The 20659-nt window shown below is 47.3% G+C and overlaps 1 protein-coding gene across 4 annotated transcripts in view; it reads left to right on the forward strand.

Annotated features, from left to right (window-relative positions):
- Positions 1-9972: 9972 nt before the first annotated feature.
- The window catches only part of LOC135830945 (uncharacterized), a 27664-nt gene continuing 16977 nt past the window's right edge, over positions 9973-20659 (forward strand). For 3 of the 4 annotated variants that reach the window (XM_065343169.1, XM_065343170.1, XM_065343173.1), the window contains exons 1-6: positions 9973-11013; positions 11617-11688; positions 13867-14021; positions 14283-14361; positions 15573-15690; positions 19070-19130. In XM_065343169.1, the coding sequence (XP_065199241.1) occupies positions 10524-11013; positions 11617-11688; positions 13867-14021; positions 14283-14361; positions 15573-15690; positions 19070-19130 (975 nt within the window). In that variant the 5' untranslated portion in view covers positions 9973-10523. The remainder of the gene's footprint in view (positions 11014-11616; positions 11689-13866; positions 14022-14282; positions 14362-15572; positions 15691-19069; positions 19131-20659) is intronic. The other variant, XM_065343171.1, reaches the window with a different exon arrangement.

Raw genomic sequence — 20659 nt, forward strand, 5'->3', positions numbered from 1 at the left:
GTGGGTAGTAGCAGGCGCAACAGCTGTGATATTAGTCAGCATGCAATCGATCGATGAACTTGATCGGACGGTAACTCGTGTTGCATCTCCAACGACATTTGTGAAGTTGAAGGGCAGTAATATCTTGCCCTGAAGATGGTGGAACTGAAGTTTGGTCTGATCCAAGAAGTCGGTGTTCAAGTCCCCTACAAGCATTACTTGTTCTGCATCAGCTTGGTCAATAGTTTCGGCAAGCAGATCCCAATAGGCTACGGGTTCAGATGGGGGGGGGGGGGGGCGTAAAGGCATCCGACGAGGATATTATCACGGCGGCCGATTTGGATCCTCACCCAAGATAATTCCAGGAGGGGATTTGTATAGTTCATTTCTACACAAGCACTCACTGTGTTCCTCACGTATATGCATACACCCCCACCCTTTCTGCACGGGTTGCAGGTGGTTAGGCAGGAGCCGTTTGGTTGGCATGCTCTATCTCTTCGGAGCAATGTCATGCAATGTATTGATATCACTGCTTCGGAGATACTGTTGTCGAGCCACGTTTCTGTAACTGCCAAGATGTCTAAGTGTATGCTGCTCCATGAGCTCTTCAATAATATGTGCTTTATGCCTCAAACTACAAATAGTAATATGTCCAATGCGAATTGTGAGTCCCTGTGGGTAGGAAGTGGGGGAGAAATTAACATTTACGGGTACTGGGTGAGACTGGTTGGAAGGGGAAAAGGGGTGAGCCTGCGGATTTAAATTACTTTTGAATGGGACCATCTACTTGGAAGCTGGCTTCGTCACTTTGGGGCTGCCCGCAAAACGCCACTTGCGTACTGAGTGGCTGATGGCTTCGGGCCAGAAGGCTCTGTCTAGTACACGCGCTTCATGTTCTGCAGCCACAGTGACTCTGGCATACGATGTGCCAAGGTATTTCGACTCCATGACGGAGCAATTTAATACCTCCACGTCCCTCGCTTCGCACCAGTCTCTGACTTTATTAGGATTGATTGATTGATTGATTTTTATTTCACGGATCTTCCAGAGGCAAATAGATGCCTATCGAAGAGAGTCTCCTAAGTAAGTATGGAAAATGAGAAAGTAAGGATGACCCAAAGGTAAATCGCCTATCGAGGGGTTCACCGCATTGAATGGGTATGATATGACAAAGCAAAGAGGCAACCATTGTGCGTGTGTGTGGGGGGGGGGGGGGGAGGGGGGAGTTTCGAACTATGCACAGTGAAGGGATAATTGTATGTACATGTACATGACCAAGGATAGGGTACACCGTACAAAGTTGTCATTTTGGGAGCAACGGATTGGGAAGTACTCGTATAACGGTACGTATTGTGGTAATGAGTCCCGTACCCACGTTTTGTTGGGATGTGTACGTGGGTACGGTGTGTGGTAAGGGGTCAGGGATGGAAGACTTCTGTTGACGAAGCTCTACTACTTCATGCCTCAGCTCTTGGATTTCCAATTTCAGGGCCAACATTGTGCTGTCTCTATCTTCCCTCGACATAACAATCTCCTTGGACAAGGTTGAAACACATGATACAAGGCTAGACAATTGTTCCAACGTACCGTTTGGACTTGCTGGCTGCGGTAGCACTCCCACGCCCATCTTCCGGAGTTCTTTAACGAGTTCCGGGCGAGAAAGGCTTGAGGGTTGGTCTACTGATTTCCGCTCGCCCAGGTCATTTAGGTCCTTGAATCCCACCAGGACTAGGTCTAGATTCTCATCAAGTGACATCGTAAGGTACACAAAGGTTTGGCAACTGCTTAAGGGATGCTGTAGGAGTGCCGCTGAGGCTGATCCTCAGAGCACGAAAACCTCCAACCGTCCCCAAAAACTTCAGAAAACATCTTCAGGAAGTGGAAAGAGCAAACGGCATGGTCCTTGGTTGGGGGAAATGCTGAACGTCTGATTTGTCCCAACCAAGATTTCAGCATTTTGTTCGTCACTATTTCGCTTGTCTGCTGATGTCTCCGCACTCCAGCTTTCTCCTGTCGGTGTCACGTCCCAGTACACAACCGAGAGGACTACTAACAAACAGTTCACTGCACTAACAGCATTGAACACAGCCCTTCTTTCACTTTGTGCATACAATAAACCAATTGAAAGTGACCAATTTCTGCAGTGATCGACCTTCTCTGTGGTGGAGCTAAGCCTTTCATACGTCATCACTGCGCTGGTCGCGATGGCAACGTGAGTATACAATTGGCGATTTGGCAAGTTTGGCTTATCGTATGGAAGCGAGAGATATGCCATTCGAACCGATATCAAATTGTCTTTCTTCTGGACCTAGCCATTGGCGGACTATGCTCGGCCAATCGTCAAATTATGCTTTTGATTATGCCACAATTATGCCAACAAATATTCTGAATTATGCTGAAATATGCTCGGTTCCACTATGTATTCACGCTGTACATAGATGATTGAGAAACCACGCATACACACATGGCCATGCCCTAAGCATAATTTTTGTCTAAACCGAAAGATGATGCCAACCTTACACGTTGGAATCCGTATACAGTACGTATCGCCTATAAGGTTGGCGGCTATAGTAATATACCGGATATAGTGATCAATTTCTCAAATTCATTTTCATTTGCCATAACTAAGTATACACAGTTATCGCGTGTAGTAATAATCGTCTATAGTAATATATCGCCCATAGTGATCAAATTTGTATTTCAAAAGACCTTTATTACATTATTTTGGCATCGGTTATAGTGATTGATGTAAAATCAAGCGATGTCAGAGGAGAACAGGGTGTTACTTCTTCGTGAAGAACTTGTCCAGTGAGTGTTGTTTGGTGAGTTTTGCTCGTACAAGTTGCCAAATATGCCTCCATCATGAGGAAATGCTGATTTTGTGTGTCAGGAGCTACAGGTACATTGTACATGATTTTACAGGTACAATCATGTACAATGTACCTGTACATGTATTGTAGTGCGTATGTGCACGGCGCGCTGACTGGCCGCTGAGTCGTTTGACACCCCACTCGCATACATTGCATGCAGTATCGGTCATAGTAATATATCGCTTAAATATAGTGATAAAATGCTCAAAATCAAACACCAACGCTATACTATACCTATAGGCGATACTGACTGTATTATGCCGGAGCATAATTTTTCGACGAAATCCCAAGATTATGCCAAATATTATGCGGCATAATCCGCCAAGGGCTATGACAAGGAGTCGTAACTCGGGTATTTAAAAAAAACATCTGCAGGCTTTCTGACAAAGCTGTATTATGCCCCTAAGCATAACTTTTGTCTAAACCGATAATATTGCACGACACTGACCAACGGTAAGTTATAGGCGTTTCACGCTCACGTCTTTATTCGCGTCTTCGTCTTCGTTGCCTAGGCGATCCCGGGGAATCCCCAAAACGTGAGCTGAAGACTTCAAAACGCAGACGCGGCCCAATGCCTGGGCAGAGTCTTCGGCCACGTCTTCGTCTTTTTTGTCGTTTTGAACTCTTGTCTGGCCTATCTGCATGCGCAGAGATCTTGGCGGGGAAATTTAAAGTGAGCATGTAACCTGCTAGCTGCATCTGTCAAAAGAATTTTCTTCTTCCGTTCCGTTCTCTTCGACTTTGACATTGAGGTTCCGTTCTTTTCTTTTCATACCGGTGCCTTTGTTCGTACCTTCACCTTCCAGACAGAGGACATATTAGCATGTCAATAGGGACATGGTGAAGCTGTTCGTATGCAATCGCTCGATCAGGAAGCAATTGCCCAAGACCGTGCCACAAAAGCAAAAGGAAGAGCCGAAGCACGCGTGCTTCCATCGCAGGGCGTAATATTCTTCACCTACAAAAGCGAAATAATGATGACCACAAAACTAAAACTGAGAACTGTTTGGTCTTCCTCGAGGCTGGCTGGTACATGGTGTGGAAACTACAGAACTAACTGCTATAACTGGCAATCAGCTCTAGCACGTCTTGGATCAGTCCAAAAACAACGAACAGCCTTTTAAAATCCACCAACGTCCTTCACAGCTGAGACTTTCAGTTCGTGCTTGTCTTGGTTGCGCTCACCCTCCCCTCCTTATGTTAATTTCCTATAGCTTAGAACGGCCGTCCAAGCTGAAAGGCTGTTGCCTAGTGTTGGAGTGTACATCCAAGACGTGTTAGAGCTGATTTCCAGGTAGGTGTAGAACTGCCGCTAGGGTTTACCGGGTGTTAGCGGCCGTCGTGAGTTCCCTTCGGGAACGGACACGATAATTTACTCTTTTTTTTAGAACGTCGGTACGTTGGTCAGTGTCGTGCAACGTTATTGCATGAGCTGTATGTAAAGTAACTGGTGGTGTTAGTGGATATTATAGCGTAACTTCTAGCTCTTTGGTCCTCTTTTCTTCTTATAATAATAATTATGGTTACTTTTGGAGTTGGGCTCCATGCCCGTGCTTTTTACTCGTACTTGTGCAGTACATGTGTACGCTGGGTATGCTGGTCGACTTTGTTAATAATAAATCATAATATTCATCACGAAATAGCATTTGCAGTTTCGTGTTTTCAGAGATCTGAAAAGAGAACAACATTCCGAAAATGAGATGATCACACTAAAACCACAAATTGTGTTTTGAATATCCATCCGATGTTTATGTTTACATAATTTCCCTTGGTGTGTCGTTTGTCTTCTTGACCGCGTGTAGGCTAACATCGACACACATTGACTGCGGGACTAGATGATGTTGACTAACATGCAGCCGGTATGATACTACAGTTAGTCCGGACACAGAGCCGTCACGATATTGTACGGTCGAACTGCATCAGTCTTGAATCTTGATCTCCTCCGTGACTCCCCACTGCAGGTGTGCAGTACAGTAGCGGACTATCAAGTGTTTCCCTGTCAGACCCAGGGTTGAGGAATGATTGCTGATGTGGTGTATGGGAATGAGTAGTAGCCGTTTGTGGCTCTCGCCAGTTTGGCAGGAATTGGTGAAAGCCGCAAACGCCAGACTAGCCAGCTCGCTCGCTGTTTCTACGACGTGATACAGTAGCTCACGTTCATTCTCCTATCTCTCTATATCTCTCACTCTCTCTCTATCTATCTATCTATCTATCTATCTATCTATCTATCTAATCTCTCTGTCTCTCTCTATCTCTCTCTGTCTCTGTGTCTCTCTGTGTCTCTCTCTCTCTGTTTCTCTCTGTCTCTCTCTGTCTGTCTCTCTCTCTGTCTCTCTCTCTGTCTCTCTCTCTATGTCACTCTGTCTGTCTCTCTCTGTCCCTGTCTCTCTCTCTCTCTCTCTCTCTCTCTCTCTCTCTCTCTCTCTCTCTCTCTCTCTCTCTCTCTCTCTCTCTCTCTCTCTCTCTCTCTCTCTCTCTCTCTCTCTCTCTCTCTCTCTCTCTCTCTCTCTCTCTCTCTCTCTCTCTCTCGCACACACATCTGATTCCGTCCTTTCCGAAGGGCCCCACTCTGTTTGATCAGTACGATCAGAGTATTATAAAGGGAACGAGAAGAACACCACGATCGTGTTCTGAAAGGTGCTGGCCTAGCCTAGCCTAGCCTGCCAGCTGATCTCACTGCTCCTGGAGACCTGGCTCGTTTTCACCTGCCAATCCGGTCTGCCTGAGGGGCCTTTCACAATCGCACGCTAGGTGAATTCTTGAGGACAGGTCGAGGTTGGGTGGGTTTGTGCCAGGACTGATGAATACTATTATTTCTTGTCTGTACAATGTCATGTATTTCCATTTGAAAGCACATGTTTACACACACTGTACATAATATATGCCGTGTATGTACCGTGAGTTACGGCGTTACAACCCCCCCCCCCCCCCCCCCTCCCGCACGATCGATGCGTGCGGACATGAGCTGTTTGTGTTACTGGTTTATGGTTTATACCCTGATTTACTCTATTGTATCGCCCAATGATTATGTCTCTGGGCGGCCTTCAGGCCCAAGAGGCATTGCAATTTACATGTACTCTTTTTGGTTGCTCGATCTCATCATCGGCCACATGTAGGTCAATAATCGTATTATGATTTATCAGCAATTACCGCCACACACCTTCTACTGGTACAATCCTGATCAATGAAATCCAGTCGCGGCACTCAAGTTTGCGCCTTGCACCATTTCGCAGCCCAGTGTTGGCAGGTATAGGGCTGCTCAACGCCCGGCGGTGTGTGAATGAGCGACGCTGTGACTGGATTTCAGTGAGCAGCAGCACTGTACGTGTTCATTGAATGCATTTTCACGATCATTCCGATGGGTGCCATTATTGCACGTGGAGATATAAAGAAGAGAAGTCTCCTGCTTACCGTGGACGGATCACTAGTGCATGTCTACTGCATGTACAACCATACTTGTACTTGTAATATTATTCTTTTCTGTTTGCATGTACAATATACATGTTACAGTAGATCTCCTACTCGAAGTACCAAGTCTTGAAGCGAGTGGCGGAATTATGGGGTATGGCTGTAGAAAGAACCACAACTCTAGCTTCCCATGTTTCAATTGCACGTCTCCTTCTTGCAGATCATGGACGACAGTGGCGTGGTACTTTGTTCCTCGCCCTTGGCAAGTCGCTAGTCTTGGATTCGTAGATCCTCCTCCTCCTCTTTTCCCTGCGCCCCAACGCCGGTCAGTGATACAACACCATACAGTACATGTACTAGTATATACTAGTACAATAATACATCAGCACTTATCTCTCTCCTCATAAGCGTTGTGACACTGACAGTGGGTAAACTGATACTTTGACAACATTAGAATCTCAGCCTGAAGGCTGAAGCACGCCATGCACCAAATCGTTTGTATTGCGCATGTCACACTGATGTAGTGCAGTACCGGTGGAAGTGAACGTCTAAAGCCGTAAAGGCTGGCTTTCTTCTAGACACCTCCCTCGGTAGCTCAGTCGCACTTTTACTCCGGATCGTTTGCATTCTGAATCTGTCTGATCTTTGTAGCAGTCACTATCATGACATGCACGTGTGTGTGTGTCTGTGTTCGATCATTCACGCGGAGGTGTGAATGACGACACACAGTAACCGCCCCGTCGCCATTTTGCAAGGACCATTGTCCCTGGCTGGTTAGAAGAGCGCACTCAGCTTTGTTTGTTTTTGATTTTGACGTTGGAGGGAATATCAAATTCGTATCAAGGATCATAATGTAAAAAAGATGGGAATGTTGTTTAAAAAATGACATTCCAGTTGCTTGCTAGGTGTTATGGGACGTTTGTCTGGACTCTGGAACACTCAGGCCACGGGATGTTAGTGTGCCGGCAGTACGATTATCTGAGGTTGTCCTCTGCTCCGGGCATGCACTGCATATGTCTAGGCCAGACTGTGGCTTCTCCACGTTTTTAGTAGTTTTTACTGTACATGTACATGTATAATAAGTATACGCAGTCAGTACGGAATATTAGCCAGCGCATGTCGGATTTTCTCATTGAACCTTGCCCAACCGTTTGCACTCAGGTCTTGTGTAGCATCCTCTTTGATCCTGTTAGTTACTCACTGCTACAGAGCAGTTTGGGATATGTGTAAATTGTACGTAATGAGGAATTGTGTGTTGCTTCCTACATGAGACTTGGATTCTCACTTGACTGACTCACGACTGCCATCCAGAGCACACGAGAAGTCCATCGAACCCTCCACTCGGCAAACCTGCAAGAAAGCACCACTCCCTGCTCAATACAGTGTTTCGGGGAGTTCACCCCTCATCAGTTGAGCTTGAGTAGGCTGAGGAAGATTGTGCGTGAAGAGCACTTCTCATTATTATAGTGCTCTCCAGTAGGGAGCAACACGCAATTCCCCAGTTATCACCGAAGTCGCATCAACCTCTTCTTCACAATGTATGTAATGAGTCTCCACTAACGTGTGACATGGAGTGAATCGAACGCACTCGCACTGCATTGTACATTATCATTGTACATGTACCTTCTTTTACCCTGGCATGTCCAGACTGTGATCCTTAGCTGTTCAAAGTTAAACGGCCAAAACACATTCCCGCCGATAAGTGATGATATTTTGTGCTCGCACATCCGCATGGCACAAGGTTGATGGATTGGCATATTGCAGTCTTAGACGTTCTCCTTTTCTTTTGGCTGATTACCCTGCCTGGTGCGTTTGACCAGTAGTAATTCCGACGTCGCACGAGCTGCTCACTCAGACCTCATCACCACTGCCGTTGCGCTGGCTCCACCAAAATAATTATACGTTATGCATTCTCATACCTGAGGCTGTGAGATGTGTTGTAAACAGTCTGTGGTTCGGTGTGCACAACACAGCTATGTTCTGCACTTCAATACAATCATCATCGTTTTAAAACAATTTTAAAAGTGGGTGCCAATCGCCGGCCTTCGGCTGAGTGCTGATGAATAATATTAACCCTTTAGAGCCTAAATTATTTCAGGAGACGCATGAAATTCACAAACTCACATTTTCATCTGACTGTAATTTCGATATCCTTTGGAGTATTCCAACAATCTCGGGCTCTATGGAAAGCTCTCTCCAAGACGAACACAGCCATACCCGAAACTACATGTAACTGTGAGCTTGCCATCTCAGCCTCGTCACGAGTCGTGGCTTGGTACTGCATCTATCACCTTGATAGTAAGACATGGTGATCATGGGGATGGCTGGCGCAACGGAAACGTACTAAGCTGGTTGTGTTTCTAAACACAATTACGTAGCCGGTGATAAAGCGGAGGTGCTATCTTTACTTTGCGTATACATTGTACATGTACATGTATGTAGGGCCGGGCTAGCATCCTCTCAAAGCCGTCTCAAATCAGTATGGAATGGATCCGAGACCCAATGAGGCATTGTGACGAATTTAAACCGTGAACGAGTCGGCTGGCTGCAGAGTGCAAACTGATGGAGAACTACATGAGTGCTCCTCTTGCTTTCATACAATACTTCTTTAGACTAAGAGTTAAGTGTAGCGGCAGCAGCAAAATTACCACCGACGTGCACCACCAGCAGCAGCAGCAATAGTTTTGAATACCAGCACGACCAGTCGCTATCTGTGAAGCGTTGCCTGCAAGGAGTCTAGTCTGAGTCAGTAGTTTACGACACAACTTCACAAATAGGGTTTTAGGTACAATGGTCAATGTACTACAGTAAGTACATTGACTGTAGCATGCAAGACATGCTCTCATTGCTCTGTCAGTGTCATTATGTCACTGGGTAGTGTGTCCGACTGGTGGCCCTGCTGGGGCCAAGTGGTCATGGCGTGGTTATGACATACCCGCCCCATAGCACGGGATCTTGGAACGTGGCCCGCCTTCACGCCTCTTGTAATCAAGCAGCGAGCACGGGAGAGTGGACCGAGGACACAGATGAGAGAGAGTCAGCTTGTGTCGGTTGTGAGTACAATACTCCTAAGTCATGATGTAGAGTAAACAATGGTGAAGCAAGCTAGCTGCAGCCTTCCCAGAATGGCAGTACAAAATGACATGTGTACTTGTGAAGTGTTCAAGTCTAGGCCGAGCCCAGGTGGCGGGCTGCAGCGCTGGTGGATGGCAAGGTTGCCACAGACGTGAAACATGCCACTAGCACACTGCAGACAGCAGACATTTCATGGACTTGGATACTGGCATGCAATTATGTAGAAGTAGAACTGGTTGTCAAGCTCTCTCCCCAAGACCCAACCCTGCACAGGCTCTGCACTCTAGCCATATCATCATGATGTTATCTGCCACAATCCGTGGCACAGACTCAGTAGATCCACCTAGATCTACGGAGTAGCTATGATAACCAACTGGCATCGTAGTTTAGACCTCTATGCTCTAATAATGACAATGTGTATCCGGAGATGCCCGGACTGGATGTAGTAGTAGTAGTAGTATTTATTATTTGACTAGGGGAGTCCCAACAGGCATGGCCTTGTTACAGGGAACCCTAGCCCTAGGTGAATCTTTGTGAGGTGAGCAAAAGTACCAGCAGATTGTGCCTGACGACAGTTTGGAGGAAGAGTGTTCCACCGACCTGCCGCCAGAAAAGAAACTGAGCGCAGTCCATACCCAATATGTACATTAGGTAATACTAAGGCAGCTGTATCCTGGCCACGAGTACGAGCATTTGTGTGCGGGCCAACTGAACGCAGGAGAAACAGTGACTGAAGGAGGGGGCTAGCAATTGATGACAAGCAGCGATAGACCAAAACGTATAGTTTCAAATTAACTCTTTGCTCAAACGAATACCGATGACACCGTTGTAAAACTAATGCAGTTGGGGTCATTCTATCTAAACCAAATGCCTTCTTCATCGCAATAAAGGATGCAGAGTCGTAAACGGGAAAAACCGTTTATTCGATCTGGTGTTCTTGAGTAGGCTGATACACACGACAACTAGCTGGCAACTGACGTGCAGAGTGTGAGGGTAGCTCTTCGAAGATCTCCTCTTTTGAATTCGAAAAGCTTCTCTGTATCGGAAGCTTCTCTGTATCGGAGTGGCCATCCCAGGCTTGTGCAAACTCTCAAGGCGCCTGGTCGTCCATCGCTGTTGTCACTGCGCATGCAAAGTGCTCTGCCAAAGGTGTGAAGTGCGGGAAGGAGAGCGACGACCAACGTTTGAATCATGCCGATACCGGCGTACCCGTCGCTTGCTGCGCACTTGCCCGCGCACCAGGCCGCCAGGGACGGCGATATTAGCGGTCTTGAGCGACTGCTGGACGGTAGCGGAGTGGCGATCTTCCAGAGCGTGGACGACACTTCAGGGGACACTGCTCTGCACATTGCGGCCGAGGAAGGCCAGCTTGAGTGCGTTACTTGGCTGTTGCGACATGGCGACATTTACTACCGGACCAAGAACACCACTGGCGAAACGCCAGCATACAAGGCGGCGCTCAATGGGCACTTGGACTGTCTGGAGACGCTCATTGAGTTCGACAAGGAGAAAGCGAGTACGGCAGCAAACGAGGCGAACAACCAGGGCCTGACTTGCCTGCACACTGCCACTATCCACAACCACATGGCGGTTATCAAATGGCTACTGAATCGCTACCATTCGACGGCATTCGCCATGAACGAGTTTGGCGCATCGGCTGTTCACTTTGCCGCCGCACAGGGTAAGAAAATGTCGAATTCAATGATGGAACTAATTCATGGGTAGATCTACACAGTGAAACTCTTGAGCCTTGTACTTCGTTAGTGCATCTTCAGTAAGTTCAGAGGGTCAGGGAACCACACCATTGGCACTGTGTAACGACTACGTTATGGATATAATGTATCAAGGAGATTCACCACTGCACTCCATCATGCATGAATGACTCGCGAAATCCTCCAGAAGCTACGCAAATGCACAAGCAGTTACCATGGATTTCACTTTGTACTTGCCTGAACTAAACTAAACATCCTTTTTTCATTATTGCTTGTGACTGTGGCATGTACAAGGTTTTCCTGGTACTTTACCCGTATTTCTATTTTTACCCGTATTCCAGTAAGATTATTGAATGCCAACTTTTCACAGGACAACCCTGCAGGTTGATCATGGGAGGAGTATCACAGTGCATCGACGATGTTTCATGCATTCATGCCTGTTGATACTGCTGGCCCTCCACGTGACGTTGCCCCCATCTCCGGGGTTTCTTCCTGATAGTGAATTCTGTCACGGTGCCCATGCATGCTCTGCTTGCACTCTGCCCCATGTTTGTACTCTTCACCCCGTGCAGGTAATGTTGATATTCTGAAGCTGCTGACGGAACATCTAGGAGCTGCCGCAGCCAACAGTAGAGACTTCAATGGTAAGTACATGTATGAGACAGGTGCTGCATATGACTGCTCGTCTACAGTGTCTAAATCATGGTCTACAGACTGCGCTAAGTGTTTGTGCTTAATATCGGGGGGGGGGCTCAAAGTCCGGGGGAGGGTGGGGGGGGGGGGGGGGTGAGCAATAGACCAGGCATGCTACAGAAGCATAACATCCTGTCTATGTTGGGTCCAAAATTAGACACAACAAGCAACTTCTTGTTTGGTGGCGGAGAAAGTGTGATCATCCTATGCTTTGTGTTTCGCCAGCCAGCACCTGAAAGAACCCAGAGCACATGTCTAGGACACTATGGATGTGCATGACAGACAAGGACCATTGAGCCGGTGGGAAACATAATTGACACCATCACTAAATCAAAGTGACATAGGGGGTGTCTCTGGGGGGATTTTTGGACACCGCGAAACGGCAAGTATGCCCCTACAAAGTAACAGAGCCCCGTGGGAAGTTGTACTGTCACGGTGCACCAGACACTACATAATGCACATGTGTTCAAAACTAAAATACAGTATACAGTGCATGTGCAGGTATCCTTCTTGTACTCAGAACGATTTCAGTGTTCTGCCTTATTATTATTATTATTATTAACTTCAGGGCTCACGGTTGGGATGCCAAAACTCGATTACGTGGGAGGACATCTTGAAATCTGATCACCATAGAAATGAGCTCGCGTGACTCGAGCTATGCACGCGGCAGTGCACGCCTACGCGGCGCGGAGCAAAGCAAGGAGAGTTGCAGTGACCTGGTGACTGACAAGAAGAAGTAGAACTGAGGAAGACGGAGACTGGCTGGGGACTTGTGTTTCACTTTGGTTGCCGTTCACTGTCGTTGTTACTGCTTCTTTCCGAGCTAGTGTGTTGCGAGCAGTGCTGGCCTCGTAAGCCGAAGACTTCAGACAGTTCGTTCGCACGCTGCGTCCTGCGATGAGAAGTCGCGAGTTCTGCCGCCGAGTCTTTGCTGAGAAAGGGATCGACATCTATGTCGTCCGCTGGTGCACTGGCGCAGGTGAGGAGAGGTAGAGGACAAGAGCTCCTTGATGGAATGAAGCAAAGACTCACACCGTGTTCTAGTTCGTTATCTCTGTTCTCAGAGCGTTTTGTAAATGCACTTACACGAGTGAAAGAGCCGTGCCACGCTGCTGTGAGAAGTGACGATGGAGAGATGTGAATTATTTGATTTGCCACTCTCTTTCGTTGCAAGAGGACGAATCAAATGGCTTCGCCGTTGTACTGGTCATGTATTTTCGGTTCGCCATAGCTGCTGAAGCACACAGCAGTAGAGCGCCGATGAGCGAGACAGCAAACGGTCAATCATATTTCAAGAGTTTGTCAGTCACGGAGGAAACATTGCAAAAAACGCCTTGCTGCTGCCTCGCTGGTGTAGTTTCCGCATCGTACAACGCATATGCACAGGCTTCCTTCCTTGTCGTCGCGCACGGGAGTTCGCGTGCGCCCCTGCCGACTTAGCTCACTTCAAAACAGTATAAGGTAGCACAATATTGGCCGATTTTGACAATCGATGGCTCAAAATCTTCAGGAGATACTAAGCTACAGTTTAACCGAAGCGATTTTTCCCTAGATGAAGGGATCGCTGTAGAGCATTCACGGACTTTGTGACAATATCTTTAGTTTCCCGGGGCCAAAATCAAAAATTCCTTCGGTTGAACCCCTAGTTCACATCTTGCCTGGTTCCACCCAAATTTTCAGTGTCGTACTGTCTACCCGTGCTACCTTATTCTATTTTGAAGAGGCATGTGTCGCACTGAAAATGCGCTGCGAGATGGCTAGAGTTTGTGTACAAGGGGTGGTCGAGCTGTGGTCGCGTGACAGTCGACCTGTCGTCGCGTGAGCTGGCCAGAAACAAAATGGCGCCCACGTATTTGTACACAACCGTGAGCCCTGAACTTATATAACTTTTATTTTACTAGGGTGTTTCCCACAGACCTATGGTCTTCTTACGGGATCTCCTAGGAAGGGCAAGCATGAGCGAATAAATGAGCGGTAGTCTGTACAAGTGGGAACAGTGGAAGGCAGCATATTCCTTGATCCTCTTGCCAAGTTCGAACTGTATCTCACTTTTGACTTCCGGTGTTTGCCTGCGGCAACTGATACCACAGCATTTGTGTCAAATTCTCTTTTCCCGTGTGTCTGTCTAGGCGCCACACCAATCTACTTTGCAGCACAGGAAGGCCGGCTAGTGGCTCTTCAGTACCTGGTGACCGAGTGCACAGGTGATCCGATGATCCGCGCCAACGACGGCATGACAGCTGTGCATGCCGCCACTCAACTCTATCACTTGGAGACTGTGCGGGTAAGGGAGCGGTGCGTGCACTGCACCTTGCAGTGCATTGCTGTGCTTGGGCTTAATCCAAACTATACAAACTGCTGTATGCATTTCAGATTGCCCATCGAAGTACTAGTATTCCAGAGCCATGCAACAGGCACATTCTCAGGTGGTGGTTGCTGCCTCAGGTGGCACATCATGTACTTCTTGAAATAATACTGCACCCAATGAACAATCTCATAATGCGTTTGATTGTGTGTGCATATGTGTCAATGTCAACCTCCTCAGTGGCTGATTGGGGAGATAGGAACACATGGCATTGCTGATCGGACCAAAGACGGTGCTACGCCAGTTCACTTTGCTGCAGGTAAGCCATGGAGAGCACCGAGTCTGTCAGAATCGGCCAAACCAACCTACTGCAGTGCTAGAATTGTCACCAAGTGTAACATTTTTACAGGGTGCTTTGTTGTGCTTTTATCTATTTATCTATATACTTGTATAAGCCAAGCTGAGTACTTGTATCCACTACCTGTATGCAATGTGGTGTTCGAATCAACTACATGAATGTGTCGTTCATCTTAGTACTGTACTACCTTAGGCCATCATTTTTTATATCTATGTTTCGCGTCGCCCGCACGCAAACGTTTTGATTTTTTTCGGAAAAAAATCAAAAATCAATCATGCACAGTTTAGTGTACGATCGTGCGAGTCATCGGTGTTGACTGCATGGTTGCATACGGCGAAACTGGGATTCAGAAATGGCCTCGAGGCCAGCGTTGGTAAATCGTTTGTTCGGCATCTGCGAGCAGTATTCTACGAGCTTACAACAGACCGCATCGGTCGCCTCAAGCTGAGAGGATACGTCGTTCCGGAGCTCTTTGCACCGCTGCTGAAGGCTGAGTACAATAATCCAGCTAAGCAAGGGCACCAACGGTTGCCTTCTCTGTCCAAAGTGATGCAGATTTTGTGCTTCGATGTACGATTTTTCTTTCGAATGTACACCATGCACGAGCTATTGAGTGTTATGCTATGTACAGTTATATACACCTCTGATGAGGCTTTTTATTATTTTGCAACTTTTTTATTTTTTTCCACCTCTCGCATATGATTCTGGAAGTTGAACTGACGCGAAACATAGATATAAAGAATGATGGCCTTATAAGCTAATACTAGTACCCCCCCCCCCCCCCCCCCAGATATGTTGCTTCCGTGCCTATGGGTGCATCCATAATTAATGGTTCTGAACTTCTTTCATCAGTGTGTTTGTAGAATTTATAGGGTAGGGTAAGGGGGTGGGGGGGGGGGGAGGGGGGGGGGGTATGATTGCACTATGAGCATGATCCTCAGATTTGCAGCAAATTAGCCATGCTCCACTGTTGTACAGGACTGTGTACCGGTCCATACCTTTCTCCGCTGCTGCACTGCACTATGTGTAATATAATGTACACTACAATGTATATGTGTATGTGTATGGACGTGTGTGTGCCTGTGCGTGTGTGTGTGTTTATGTGTGTGTATACGCGTATGTCTGTGTATTCGTGTTCTGCACTCTCTCCACTGTCTGCACTCGCTATACAGCCAAAGGCTACACGTATCTGCTGCGCTGGTTCTTCGACACGCACCCAGAGCCGAATGTTCTAGCACGACTATGTGACAATGCCGATGCAACACCAGCACATGATGCAGCAGAGTTCGGGTGAGTAACTGTCTACTGAAAGTCATCATGTTTGCCCGAGTAGTTCATGCAATGGTACACACCTATAATTGTGTGATTGGGAAATACTACTTGTTAATGAAATGTATGGAGAGATGCTGTAGAATACAAAAGGTGAGGAACACTCGAAACACATTTCCAGACATCTCTTTCTTTTAGCACTCTGTTCATGACAGGAGCGGCCATTCTTCACCGACCCACCAAATCCAATCTGGCATGCCGCAGGGCAGCATCCTCGGCCCCACCCTCTTCCTTCTGTACGTCAACGACGCAGAAGACCACCTACCTGATGGGGCAAAGCTGGCTGTATACGCCGACGACACAACTCTCTACAAGTGCATCACCACCTGACTCAGACTGCCAGGAGAGACAGCAATCCTCCAGCAGGCAGTCGACTCACTGGCAGCATGGGGAAGCAGGTGGAGGATCAAGTTCGAGCCCACGAAGTCGCAGGCACTGACCATCAGCCACCACCGCTCGCCACCCCCCCCCCCCCCCCCCCGAACGCAATACGCTTCCAAGGAGCAGTCGTGCCAGAAGTAGAGGAGCTCAAGCTTCTTGGCGTCACCTTCAACAGGCAGCTGGCATTCCGCAGCCATATCCGACAGCTCGCAGTACGCGGAGCCCAGCGGCTCGGCTTCCTCCGTAAGGCATCGGCTGTGCTAGACCCAAAGCACCGGGCAATCGTGTACCGTGGCTTTGTCCGCCCTGTGTTAGATTATGGCATGCTGGCGTGGATTAGCGCCGCCCCCACCACCTTGGCCCGCCTCACTGCCATCCAGCGCCGTGCCCTGCACATAATTGGAGACGGATCTTACCTCCCGAGCCTCGACATTCGCCGTACCGTAGCAGGGCTCTGTTTCTGTACAAGCTGCACTTTGTGGAGGGTCCGGAAATGGTGAAAGCCATTCTGCCACCATCAGCAGCCGCACCGCAATGCCGCATGTCTACTCGTGAGACAACCAGATCTGCAACACATCATCTATCGCACCTCACCAGTATTCTTCCTCCTCAGGCACGAAACAACACGCTCCGCTCATTTCCCCACTCCCTCATCGCAACGTGGAATCAGCTCCCACCTACCCTTCTGCAGTCTCCCCCTTCTCGCAGAGGTATGCCCACGTTCAAGAAAAACGTCAACGACCACTTGCGGCGCGGCAAGTGGGAGTGGGCCACAGACAGGCTATGATCTCTGCCAACACACCAGCCTAATTATACTGACCGCACTCCAGCTCCCTTCTACCCCTCTTTGATCCCCTTCGCTCAGCCTTAAAATCTGATTATCAGTTCACTCCATCTTCCTACGGTGCACTGCTTTTACTATTGTTTTGTCCTATCTCAATCTCAAATTCTCCCCATTATCGTTTGCAAAGCCGGTGCTTCCCTCTTGGATGCACATGTTTCTTTGCCCCTATGTATCGGCGCACAGGAGTAACGATGATTCTGAGACCTTTGGTCGGAGGAGTTACTTTTGCCCCGCCCCCACTTCCATCCAATATGCCACCGCCCCCGCTGTGCAGCATCTGATGGTTCTGTGGTATTCAGCAAAAAAAGTAAAAAAGTGCAGCATACACTAACCACTCTATAGTACTCACTACACACAAATAACAACTTCATCTGTGTGATATTGACCTTCATTTGTGAATCGCGTAGGGTAATGACAGTCTAAGCGCCAAGTATCACGCATGATCTTATCCATAATGATTACTGTAAAAGCCATATATATAACGAAGTGCTAACTCTAACGAGTTAACGAGGACAAATCTGTCGTTAAAATAGAAATCGTTATACAGAAATCGATACATATGTCCTATTGAGCGTTGAGAATGAGTGAGAATCGTTACCTTTGGTACACGTAAACAAGTCGAATTTGGGAAATCGTTATATATCCGCCTCGTTAGAATAATGGCTTTTACATTAATCTTAGGGTTTTATTACCAGTCGTCTGATGATTGCAGTGGCATGAAACTTTGAGTTACGACAAATCCAAGCTCGACCTATTTCTCTTTTTTTATGTAAAACACAAATTAATATTTTTTTCAAACTAGTCAGCAAACATTTCCCTGCCGCGTCGCCACTACACAAGATCTTCAACAGAAACACATTGAAGCTGAGCTACTCCTGCATGCCCAACATGTCCTACCTGATGAAGGGACATAACCAAAAGGTACTAACGCCTGGTGAAGAGAGATCTGCGGCAGGGTGCAACTGCCGAGCCAAGCCATCATGCCCTTTGGGCGGCGGATGCTTGGAGGGGGAAGTGGTGTACCAGGCCTCCGTCACAACTCCAAGCACCGGCGAGGAAAGGCAATACATCGGCCTGTGCGAGACGCCCTTCAAGGTGCGCTATGGCAACCATCTAACCAGCATGCGGCATGAAAAGTACCGTACCAAGACCGAGCTATCCAAGCACACATGGGCGCTGGCTGACCAAAGTGAGGAATACAGCATCAAATGGGCAGTCATAGATCGGGCCAAGTCCTATAGCAACATATCCAAAAGGTGCTGCTTGTGTTTAGCAGAAAAGTTGCGCATCATCACCTTCAAGACGCCTCACACTCTGCTCAACAAGAGGTCGGAGTTGGTATCAAAGTGCAGACACCAAAACAAGTTCTACCTCTCCACCTACTCTGCCGTGACATAGCCACCGCGTGCTACCACTATCACCGCCACATCCTCTGAATACCCGCGGCTGTTGAATGTGGACACCACAGTGTGCTTCCACCGCCACACATCACACCCTCTGCCCAGTGCCCCCATGGCTTACCCTTGTCCTGCCTGGTGGTTTCTCCGCCTCTGCACGCTTCATGCATAGTTCGCGCCTACTGCGCATGCCCATCCAGTGATGTAATTATTATCACTCGCTCTTTCCATGCATGCCCTGCATTGATAGCTCACACCTCCTCTACATGCCCATGCGTATCCCCCACAATAAGAACAAGCTATCCCGCGACAAAAGCATTAGTTGTCTGATGATTGCCTTAGCATTTAGCTACGTGCATGAAACGCAGCGTTACAACGTATGTTTCTATAATTGGTGAAACCATTCTTTTTGACCTTTGTAAAACAGAAATTAGATAGGCAAAAAATTAAGGACATAAAACTTCGCGCTACAAGTGAAAAAGGTTTAGTGCAACCAGTGCACGCAGATGTTCAACCACAGCATGAAGATAAAAAATAGCATTAACTCATCAAATGTACTAAAGAGAGACATTTTTCTAAATACTAACACGGCGATTGATGCCAAACAACTGAAGGGACAGCACAGTTTCCTTCTGTACACAAAAGAAATGTATAGGCATTCTCTCTGTTCCAACAAAACTAATCTTCCTTCGTCTCTGTACTGTTCTTTTCATTCCAGACAAGTGGAAGCACTGAAGCTACTATTACGCCATGGTGCAGACCTGTTTGCTAGAGACCAGGTAAGGATTTGTTCAACAACAATCTTATTCACCAGCAGTTATGCATAGTAACTGCACCAGAAACAGCGACCATCTGCGCTGTGTGACCAACAACCGACTTCTAGTGTGCCGAGTGCTGTATCTGACCTAGATGCAGTGACCGCAAGTACTGTCTCAGGCGGGATTCACAGAAGCTTTTTTTGCGACGCGACGCGTGATGCGACGGTGGCGTGCAATGCGAACTCGCGAAATGCCGTTCACAGAAGAAGTCAGTTGGCTGTGTTCTGTCAGTTTGAACTTTAGCATAAATCACAACTCCTTGTACTTTAGTCATGCTCACACTTCCTTTTCGGTTGCATATGTCACGTACCCGCGCACGCGGTTCTCCTGCGCTCTGCTGCGCAGTACGGTAATGTTCCTCTTCTATTTTCCCGTATCCCTTTCTGGATGGCTGGTTCCTTTTATTGTTTTGTTCCTTCAAATTGTAGTTAGACCGCATTGTCATGTCATTAACCCTTATCCGACCGTCAAAGTGGACACATTCTCAGTCCTAGCGAGACGCCACGACTCATTTTGTTGATAACTTTAGTTTCCCTTGGGTGATATTGGCAAACTTGGGCTTTTTGGAAAGCTTGAGCCATGAGGAATTCTCTAGAAGCAGTTTCTAGCCTTTATTTGTAAGAGGAACACTTGAAATCCATCTCCAATTCCATTTTTTGAGGAGAAGTGCGGCTCATCGACATGTGGACCATTTGTAGTCTTAATTTTGTACTTTCATGCTGACACATTTTGAATATACCACCAGGGAAGCATGCAGGCAAAGTTTTAGGAGGGCAATATAATCATTGCCAATGTTACACCATTTGCAAACTTGGTTCGTACGCGATATGAAAACAGACCTCACTCAGAGACCTATAACTTCTCTTTGAAAGATGCTAAGATGCTCCGGTCTTTTGCAAATGAATGGTGGGTCTTTCCAGCTTCTTTTCAGACCAAAATGGTACAGATTCGATGAAAAATAAGTGAGTTAAAGCTTGTTAAAGTCATCGACGGATACCGTATTTTACCGGTTGTAAGTCGACCCCGGTTATAAGTCGACCCCCCTATCTGGAGGTCTCAATTCTGCGTTTTAAAGTTATCACCCAACGAAGCATTACTAATCAATCCCTGCTACTAACACATCAATAAATCATGTAAACATTCCTTATTGGAGGTTATAACATCCCAATCCTTGAAAAGGCCAATAAACTGGAAAAAATGTGTACACATAGTGCACTCATGCATGCAGTGCAGGTCATTTTTTTGTAAGATTCTGATAGTTCCCGGTTATAAGTCGAATCCCGGTTGGAAGTCGACCCCCACCCTTTCTCCTTCTATTTTTAGTCGTAAAAGGTCGACTTACAACCGGAAAAATACGGTAGTCGTCGATTTTTGACTGGCCGGTCGGATAAGGGTTAACTGGTCCCGTTATCGTCCCGTAACGGTTAGGGCAAATAGGAGAAGAGGCTTTTCATTCTACCGACGGATCGGCATACTCGGGAGGACACATG

Source organism: Sycon ciliatum, chromosome 1 (genome assembly GCF_964019385.1).
Source record: "Sycon ciliatum chromosome 1, ocSycCili1.1, whole genome shotgun sequence".
Classification (NCBI taxonomy): Eukaryota; Metazoa; Porifera; class Calcarea; order Leucosolenida; family Sycettidae; genus Sycon; species Sycon ciliatum.